The following is a 10,750-nucleotide window of genomic DNA, read 5'->3' as shown; positions in this document are numbered from 1 at the left end:
ATCCAAATTAGTCTTTACAAATGAGTCATTTGTGTTATATACAAGCACAACCTCTCAACTATAGTAATTGTTTCTCCAGAACCTTTCTTTAAAAGCGGTATTGTAAAGTTGCAAGAACCAGCGTGTCGGCATTTTTCCTGAATGTGCCTGATTGTACATCCATGATGGAGTAAAATGCTGCTTCTCAATTTGCCCATGCATTAATGCGCCGGGAAAGGGCCGGTCTTATCATGAGGACTGCCCACTTTTCGCTGTAATGTTGTTTGAGGGTGGGGGGTCAGACCCATAACTGAGGTAATGGCGGGAGAAAATCTATACTTTCAGCTCCCTATGATGCTACTTTCAGACATTATGTTTGCTTTTAGACACGCTGAGAGTGTGTGTCTGTGTACACATGTGATCACCAAGTGTTTATGTAATGAGGCGTATTGCCTGGTCATCCTGGTCCATTTTTACCTTCCCTCCTTTTACCTTCTCTCTCAAATATTGTCCTGTCCTCTCTCTCCCTCTCCTTCTCCCTCTCTCTCTCCCTCCCTCTTCCCTTCCCTCTCTCCCTCTGTTGGGCTCTCTCTCCCTCTCCTCTCTTTCTCTTCTCCCTCTCCTCTTTTCTTTCTCTGTCTCTCTCTCCCCCCTCTCTCTCAACCTCCCCTCTCTTTCTCAGTCCCTCTCCCCCTCTCTCTCTCTCTCTCTCTCTCTCTCTCTCTCTCTCTCTCTCTCTCTCTCTCTCTCTCTCTCTCTCTCTCTCTCTCCCCCCCTCCCTCTCCCACTCTCTCTCTCTGTCTCACCCTCTGTTGTCCTTCCCCACCATTCCACCATCTGCCCCCTTCTGCAGATGCACTGCAACAAAACAAGCACAAATTAGCCAGACGGCCATTGAGTGTTTGGTGGCGGCGTATGATTTGTGTGTCCTGGTGCTCGTGTTCCCCTCGTCCATCCCCCGCGTCCTGGCCCTGGTGGCTGCCTCCGCTGTGGGGGTAGCGGCGTGGGGACGAGGGAGGAACAAGCCCATGATGAAGGCCTGACCTTTGGACGCGCTCCGTCATTAGCGTCCAGACCAGGGGGATGCACAGCGGAGGGAGGGAGGGAGGGAGGGAGGCCGGGGGGGGGGGGGGGGGGGGAGGGAAAGAGAGAGGGGGAGTGACAGGGTGAGAATAAGTAGGAGCAATGGCAGACAGACAGACATTCAGACAGTCAGACAGAGGAAGGGATAGAGAGTTGGGAAGAGAGAGTGATAAGAGGCAATGATCTCTTATGCAAGCACTTTTTGGTAAAGTCATAGCCATATTCTGTGATATTACATGTGGAGCTGGGTCTGTGTTAAGTGTTGTTGTTATTTTCCGCTCATAGGCGGGGTGCGGTGTCGAATTCACATCTTCTGCGTGTGAGGCTTGCTCTGCAGGGTGCCTCCAAAACACTTATCAGCCTTTCCAGAAACCACCTACAAACACACACAGACACATGTACAATCAGGAATACACAAACACACACTTACTCACACACAAGCACAGGCAAGAACATATATATACTAAAACACACACAAACGCATACACCCGCACAAACTCACACATACACACATACACACACACACACACACACACACACATACACACACATGCAGACACACTCAAACACACATGCAGACAGAATCAAACACACACACACACACACACACACACACACACACACACACACACACACACACACACACACACACACACACACGTACGTACGTACGGGCATAGATGCCAGGGCTCAGCCCATGGCTGCCTCCCTATGAGACCATTCCCCTTCGGTGAATGGTACCACCTTCGGCGATAAAGAAGCTCCACAACCCCACACTAACACACACACATGCACACAATGCCTGATATATAGCAATACACAGAGCGATATTCGGAGGCAACCTCCGCACTCACAAGTACGTGCAGGTAGGTCGGCACGGAGCGGGTTCACAATGGTTAGCTTAGCTACACGGCTGCCTACATAACTCCAAACCCTGCGGCGTGATCCTACTTCATCTTTACTAGCTCGAGGTGAGAGGAAGAGAGCTCAACGCCTCAAGAAAAGACAATCTACACCTTGCAGACATTCTAACATAAAGGGAGAGCTGTGGAGGGTTGGGGGGCGGGGTGGGTGTATTATGGTATTGGTGGTGTGGGGGTGTTGGCTTGCTAGGTTTGCATTGAAGGACAACAAAACACAGGCAAAGTTTAGCATTTTTTAGGGCGAATGGTGGGCCCTTTAAGCATTCAAATTTGAATTGAGAATAGATTTAAATAACTTAAAAAAACATAATATAAAAATATAATTTTTCTCCAAAAAATTAATGATATTTGCTTATAATTATTAATAGATTTACAGTTTTATATACATTATATATCAATATGAATCTGTTCATATATTTACTTTACCAACGGTCACCGATCCTCAGCTCGGTTAACCTATTTTATTCCCATCAAAACAGCATTTGCGGGGTCTCTCCCCCCCGGTTGCAGGGGCGGTTTAGAGTGTTTTACAGTGACGTGTTGATGGACAACGCTTTGCCCCCCTGGCTGATCCGGCCCGGGTTGTAACGCCGCCGTAATTGCCCCGACCGGTCGCAGTAATGCTGCTCTTGCTGCAGCGCGCTGGCTTCTCATTATGCTAATGTATTCATCACAGCTCTCGTTGGGTGACCTTATCTATCAGGGTTTAATTTCCAACACATTCCTTTTTAATTGTAACGGTTTCTCTTACTCACTCGTCTACCAGCTCCTCTCATCCCCTCCCCAAATCCCTCAAATCCTCCAACTTTCAAACCTCCCTCCCCCCCTCCCCTGCATTCCTTAACCTGTGGCGACTTCCCGCCCCGCATTCACCGCCGGCGCAGGCACTGCTGCCCCGGTCAGAAATTAATAAGCCATTATGGCGGCCTGCCGCGACCGCGCTCTGAGCGACGTGTCGAGTCACGGCACGCTGTCGACGACTGATTTCCACTGAAATGGTCAGCGGGAGGAAACCGTGACTTCACCAAAAGCTGGTGGGGAATGAGGAGAATGTGTGTGTGTGTGTGTGTGTGTGTGTGTGTGTGTGTGTGTGTGTGTGTGTGTGTGTGTGTGTGTGTGTGTGTGTGTGTGTGTGTGTGTGTGTGTGTGAGTGTGTTGCGATGGCGGCGGTGTTCACCTTTTAGCTGTCGCTCGGCTGATTGGATTAGCCCAGAGATAACTGTATCATGCACTGTGGCGCATTTGATTTACAGGGGAAAATGATTATGTGCCCTTTAACTCTGCCCATTTAATGGACAGAGATGAAATTACCTGTGAAAGCTGTTATTACAGAATTGTATAAATCTTTTTCTGTCTGTGGCTGAATTTAATCATTTTCTGCACTAAAGTAAATGCATTGTCTCGAACCGCGGCAGGAGACACTGTCGCTTCGCACTTTGAGTCCTCCTGCTTTCCCGCCGGAAGCGCTTCCTCTTGTGTTGTGATTGAGCTGTCACCGTAACGCAATTATCACCCGGTGAAGGCACTGTGGCAATATATTAAACGTTCATCAAGCCTCGTGGTTTTATGTAGACTCAATATAGACTGTGAACCAAACTCGGATATTCATACAAACTCATGTCCCTCGACGGCTTTACCACGGCGGTGGAATGATCTCCATATGCAAGCCTTCATGTATCCTCTTAAGAGCCGGGCTCCCTTTGTCACATTGTCTACATGGTATGCTGTTTGAATTGTTGTGTCTCAGGTCTTAAAAACAACAACAACAGAAACAACAATAAACAACACGGGACAGACCAGGGCCAGCACGAGCTGATGAAATGGAGCACAACACGGGTACGGCGATTGAAATCACCAAAGCTCTCCAGACGCAAACACAAGCGCTCCCTTTCCGCAGCTAATTGTGTTTTCCCATTTAGCCGGCGAGAGGCAGAGGCGCTGACTTCCTGGCGTTCCGACCTCTGTCTGCCGCCTTCCCGAGCGCAGGTTATCGTTTGCCATTTAGTGAACGTGTTCAGCACCAAATCACGGTGTTTGTTTGCAGAAATTGAGGTCGCCTTAGAGTGCACCTACCCGGGCGCTGTCTAATCGGCAGACTCTTTAACGCGACGCTGCCGGTGGGAGAAACGCCGCAGAGCCTGGCAGGTGAGCGGACCGCCCAGCGGGGTCACAGTTTCAAACACAGCCCAGAGGAAAACAATTACAAACGAGCGTGTCTATTTTAATGCTGAATGAAGATACAATTGGTTCCAGGCCAACCGATTCTGTACAATCACATCACCTGACGCGGACGGCACTGTCTGCCAGGCGCTTTATTCTTCCTTCCTATCGATTAGGGATTTAACAGTGTTTAGTTTTTGATTTAAGTCAGCGCCGCGCGTTGTGCAGCTAATCACTTACTGTTTGAGCATTAGCGATTTTCCGACGACGTCTTCGATCGGCTGAAATGCTTCCCAGGAGAGTTCTTACCCGCTAACTGATTGCGCCGCCGGTTGATTATATTCAACAACCCCAACCCCTCCCTGCCCCCCCTCACACACAGTCACATACACACTGCTCCCCACACACACACACACAACACCCGGCAACACTTCCATCCAGTCAAGCGCTACTTCCTTAGACTCGAGCAGTATATCTGTCTATGCTGCTAATCTCCTGAAGATGGAGTTGCCTCTTCAGTTCTGTTGCGGGGGGCGTGGAGGCTGGGGGAGGGGGGGGGGAGAGGGGGGGGCACAAGCTAATCACACAGTGAATCTGAGCAGTAGACAGCATAAAGGGGTTCATGTGTAATTAATCCAGAACAATGCCGTGGATTACGCCTGGCGAGCGAGAGGCGGATCTAAGTGACACTGGAATCAAACACACCACACGGCTTTGGATCTTCAGCACTCAGCGCCCGTTACACAGTGCATCCTCTCATCATCAACACCATAGAGGGAGTCTCTTACTCTCTTTGTTCCGACACAAACAAAGACGCCCAATTGTAAACAGCTTATAAATCACCCGTGTGTGTTTGTTTCTTGGTCCGATGACGTTGTAGGCCATGGTGAGGACCACAAGTAGGCCATCCCGTGATTAACCCAGGCACAGGTGCTGCAGACGCAGCAGCGTCCAGGACTGTAGGTCGACACAATTGTCCTAGCTTTCAGATGGATGCACCTCTTCGAGAGAAAGAGGCCATTAAAGACTCCATTAATTAAATAAGAACATCATGGTTTCATTTTAATTCTCTATTTCTAGCCCAAAGCATTATTTTTCCCGCCACCGGGGATAGATGTTAGCTCTTGTAGATTCATCAAACTTCAAATGCTGGTTGGGCCGCGGTTTGCATTGGATTGTAAAAATAAAAGTGTGCCAGTCTCACATAAAACAATTCAGTATTTTATAGTCATTTCGCTCTTTAACATTCAACTTACTAGCATCTGTTTCAAAACGCCTTTAGAGTTGGCATTTGCCAAATTGCCAAGCAGTGTAATTGTATTACTTTATTTTATTGTGAAAGAGCCAAAAGTCATGAATATGTATGCAGACGTAATACACATGAATGTGCTGGTGTATCGGAAGGAGCTGTTAGTGATTTCCTCTAAGTGCACTGGGGTCGCTGCATTTTGGGTCAGTGGTTCCCATGAATATTCATCGGCGTAGTGCTTGCGTGTTTCCAGGCTTCCCCGAGCTCCTGCTTCACCACTCCGCTTGAATCGCACACACAGCTGTTAGTTTTACATATGTTAGTCGCATCTGCCTCTTACTTCACATATATGTGAATCGAAGTGGTTGAGTCGAAGATTAATAAAACAAAATGTTTTTCTTTCTCCACGATTGAATATGCTACCGCAGTGTTGCACATTAACGTGAATCAACCATATGCAAATCACGACTCGTGACCAACCCAATAGACTATGGAGGAGCATTGGGTCCCATCGTAGAAACCAGAGAGTGGACCACAAAGTTAACCATGTAGGTGGGTTCTGTCTTTTGGCCATGGGTCAGCAGCAAGGGGTCCGTGATGGAAGGGGGGCTGGCGGTTTGTGCTTTAAGTCTGATGCTCGTTTTATTTCGCCCTGAAAGTCGGAGAGAATTAATGGCAAGCGTGGCTCGGGAAAAAGCTCCAGCACCGGCCCTGGGGGCTGTTACTCAATTATGCCCCTTAATCACAGCCACAGCTCGCGAACACTGCTTGGCACGGGACGCGGCCGTCCACCGGGCCACTCAATGGGAGCCATTGATCAAGCCCCGCCAGTGTGCTCTGGAACCTGCAGGGAGGGTTTGGAGGAAAGAGTCAGATAAAAGGAAAGGGCTGAAAGAACGGGCCACAGGAGAGACTTGCTAAGTTGACGTGCGTCTGGTGTGATGTGAAAAACGAACACATAGCCCGGAACGCTGAATATTAGTGAATATAAAAATGTATGCATGAATTTCTGAGTTCCTTTAAGGTCAGCGGAAACCCCCCCGCTGTTTTACCATTATTATTTGTTTGTGTTTGAATCGTTAGCTTTCAATGGTCTCACCGACGCCCTGTCCTCCCTCTCTCCGTCTCCACAGTGAACAAACACAAGCCGTGGATCGAGACGTCCTACCACGGGGTGATCACGGAGAACACCCACGTGGTCCTGCTCGACCCCCCCCTGGTCGCCCTTGACAAGGATGCCCCCGTGCCCTACGCAGGTACGCTGACATTCCCACTCTTGATTGTCAAGGTGTGTGTGTGTGTGTGTGTGTGTGTGTGTGTGTGTGTGTGTGTGTGTGTGTGTGTGTGTGTGTGTGTGTGTGTGTGTGGGGGGGTGTGTGTGTGTGTGTGTGTGTGTGTGTGTGTGTGTGTGTGTGTGTGTGTGTGTGTGTGTGTGTGTGTGTGTGTGTGTGTGTGTGTGTGTGTGTGTGTGTGTGTGTGTGTGTGTGTGTGTGTGTGTGTGCGTGCGCGTGAGTGTGTGCGTGCGTGTGTTGGAGGGAGGTTGTGGGTGAGATGGGTATTGATGAGTCAGGAGCTAACCTGCCCATGTAAGCATAGCCCCAGGAATTACTCAGCAGCCTTGATGTGTAGCTTTGTGTGTATTTATGTGTGTGTGTGTGTGTATGTGATTTTTTTGTGTGTGTAGATGTGCGTGTGTGTGTGTGTGTGTGTGTGTGTAGATGTGTGTGCTTGTGTGTGTGTGTGTGTGTGTGTGTGTGTGTGTGTGTGTGTGTGTGCGGGATGGGGGGCGGTGGTGGGGGGGGGGCTTAAATTGGCTTTATATGCTGAAACTGCTGCTCAAATATTCTGTATTTTTTACGCCCGTCGCTGTTTAACCCCGCTTGAGGCATTCGCTGACTCAAACGATCTAATCCAATCAAGTCCTCGGGAAGTTCTCTCCCAAAGAAAATTAGGTTTCAATTCATATTCAACATGGATCTTGTATCCTTCCTGCGAAATACATGGGAGTAGTTGAGTTCACACACACACACACACACACACACACACACACACACACACACACACACACACACACACACACACACACACACACACACACACACACACACACACACACACACACACAGATACCCACCCACACACACACACACACACACACACACACACACACACACACACACACACACACACAGATACCCCCCCCCCCCACACACACACACACACACACGCACACACACACAGATACCCCCACACACACACACATGCACACACACACAGATACCCCCACACACACGCACACACACACACACACACACACACACACACACACACAGATACCCCCCCACACACACACACACACACACACACACACACACACACACACACACACACACACACACACACATACACACAGATACCCCCACACACACATACAGACACACACACATACACTCACTCACAGACACACAAACACACACACACACACAAACACACACATGCATACACACAAGCACACAAACACACACAGACACATAAACACACACACACACACACACACACACACACACACACACACACACACACACACACACACACACACACACACACACACATACAGACCAGCTACACACACACACAGACGCACATAAAATAAAAACATCAATCAAAAAAAGAATTAAATAAACTAGCGATGGACCCCCCTCTACCCCCTCACTCTCTCTGTGGCCATTCCAATTCCCTGTAGGACTGCCAGTTCTGGTGGGACTTGGTGGGCTGAAGGCTAGTTGGCCAGGCCTGGTCTCATGTCTCCAGCCAGGCTGGCTATTGTGACAAAGCCCCTATCTCCCACCCCATCCATCCACACTCCCTCCCGCCATCCATCCATCTAGCCTCCAGTCAGGATAGAGATGATGAAGAGAGAGTGGCATGGAAAGACAAAGGGGGGGAAGGCAGCAGGATGTGTGTGCATATTTATAATATGTTTGTGTCTCTGTGTTAGAATCTGTTGTCTGTGTGGGCAGCTGAGGCCTGAGGGAGCAAGCTGATAATGGCCAGCCTACAGAGACAGACAGAGAGAGGGAGAGAGGGTGAGAGAGAGACAGAGAGACAGAGGGACAGAGAGAGAGAGAGGATAGGGAGGTAGCTTGCTTACCATCAAATGTCCCCCGAACCTCAAACACACACACAAACACACGCACACACCCAGGCATATGCACACTGGATGTGCACTGGGAACAGGTGTAGTGTGTATTTCTAGAGCACGACACGGAGGTCTCTTACTGAATTATTGATGACGTTAGACACAAAAAACATTATTATCACCTCCAATTTTATTTTCCTTCAATGACTCCATCAGCTTATCAGCTTCTCTCTCTCTCTCTCTCTCTCTCTCTCTCTCTCTCTCTCTCTCTCTCTCTCTCTCTCTCTCTCTCTCTCTCTCTCTCTCTCTCTCTCTCTCTCTCTCTCTCTCTCTCTCTCTTTCTCTCTCTCTCTCACACAGCAGTTTGTTCACATCACAGTTGAATATTTCCACATCAGTCCCAAATCCCGATATATAGGTTCCAACCAACAACAAGAATGAGCAACTATTTTTCATGCATTTTTCTTACATTTGTACGCTCCTACCTCTTTCCTCCTAAATTATCTCTCTTGCTCTCCCTCATATCCCCAAAGAAATGGCCAGGGATAAACATAGAGGTTCTTCAATCATTTGTTGTTAATTAGCTCGAAGCGACTCCTGCGTCACTGCACTAAGTTGTCCAGGCGAAGAGTGGCAGGTCAGCTGGCAGGTACAATCTCCTTAAGCCTTTTTACCAAGGACCATTCGTTCAGGTATAACCTAACCCACTTCACGTCACAGAAACATCAGCAGAGCCCGCGTGACAAACAGCGCAATCTTACCTGGCTAACGAGTTAATGGTGCAAAGCATGAAACATCTGTCCTCCTACAACTGTGTCTTTAAGCATTCTAGATGAAACCAAAATGAGAATGTACCAACAGAGGCATTTATTAGCACATTGCAGAAATCCAGGGCTAGATTATTAACCCCTTGTTAGATCAGACCCTTCAACAGACGACACAGGACGGTGATTGAGAAAAATCGGAACAGAAAACGATTTTAGTTATCATCAAATGTGCAATATATTCCAAGAAGAAATTGCGGCTGTAAAGAGCGTGATGGGTTCAACCAATTGAGCTTATGCTCAATCTTTGGCTCAAAAATCTTTTATGTATTAACAGGATTGCCTTATAATGAACTAACTAATAAACTTGAATGATGATGGATGATGATTGATAATATTGAAACCAAGTGCAAAATAGTGTAGCGAAGGCAGTTCGATGAAGGGGGGGTTATTTGATAAGTTTCTGTGTGCTTTTGGATCGTTCATATAATATATACCTGTTTTGGAGCCTATTCTTGGTTAGTTGTTTGACATGTTTCACTGTTCGAAACCTAAGCGTATACCTCCTTCCACATTCCATGTAAATACACCTTAAGACTACAAATGCATACACAGCCATCATGACTCGTATTTTGTTGCATAATTCTATTGAATAAATATAGTTGTGGATTGCAGCATAAACAAGCCTTGTCTTGTCTCCTTAGGCACGATACATCCATAAACAAATCTGTATACCAGGTCATCTGAAAAATCCTAGCCTGTTGGTGTACTCTGATGGTGGGACAAATATTGCGCCAATGACTGGGCTGGCTTAATACAATATGGGCCATCTCTTAAATGCAATGGCGTCTGCCAATTTCGAAGCCTCAGAGACGACGTGTCAGATGCAGTCATGGCAATGGCCGCTATGGTCGCTTTGAATAGATTCGTCCTTCATGCCTTTCTGCATCTGGCGATAGGCTTGTCCTGGCAGGTGAGGAATCAAAGAGGAAAAGGCAAGTAGACGAGGAACCCCAATGCGCTTCGTTTCAGCCAATTAGAAAGCATGCGTGGCATGGATTACATTTCTCATGGGCATACTACTGAAGTGTGCATGTACCCATGTAATTAAGCGTAGGCTGATTACATTTTTCATAATAATAGTGGAAACCACACTTATAAACCAACAAAAACTGCACACTACAGGGTGTGTAACAAACCGTTAGCATAATTTATGGAATCTGAACAAGGGTTAAATTCCGTTGGGTGGAATACATTAACTTTGACTTATTTTAATCTGGCCAGAGGGACTGCTCCAGCCATCAACGACAAAGATGGCCGCCACTTAGTGGTCCTGTTGATCCATGGGCTAAGCGCGATGTCTACTGCTAGTGTGAGCCACAGTCGATACTAAAATAGGACAAACTTGACTGTCAAATCTAGGACATTTATTACAACCATTCAAAGCCATCGA

At 47.7% G+C, this 10,750-nt stretch overlaps 1 protein-coding gene and 1 long non-coding RNA gene across 2 annotated transcripts in view; one reads left to right on the top strand and one right to left on the bottom strand.

Moving 5' to 3' along the window:
- Nucleotides 1-10,750, top strand: part of LOC115561537 (calsyntenin-2) — a 227,159-nt gene that overhangs the window by 85,739 nt on the left and 130,670 nt on the right. The window contains exon 2 of the mRNA XM_030381674.1: nucleotides 6,528-6,650. Within this exon, the coding sequence (XP_030237534.1) occupies nucleotides 6,528-6,650 (123 nt within the window). The remainder of the gene's footprint in view (nucleotides 1-6,527; nucleotides 6,651-10,750) is intronic.
- Nucleotides 773-4,501, bottom strand: LOC115561538 (uncharacterized). The gene is made up of 3 exons (XR_003979936.1): nucleotides 4,386-4,501; nucleotides 1,299-1,438; nucleotides 773-1,023 (listed from the first exon to the last, which is right to left on the bottom strand). It is a non-coding gene; the product is annotated as an uncharacterized LOC115561538 (long non-coding RNA).

Source organism: Gadus morhua, chromosome 16 (genome assembly GCF_902167405.1).
Source record: "Gadus morhua chromosome 16, gadMor3.0, whole genome shotgun sequence".
Lineage (NCBI taxonomy): Eukaryota > Metazoa > Chordata > Actinopteri > Gadiformes > Gadidae > Gadus > Gadus morhua.
This window is presented reverse-complemented; position numbering and strand designations above follow the sequence as displayed.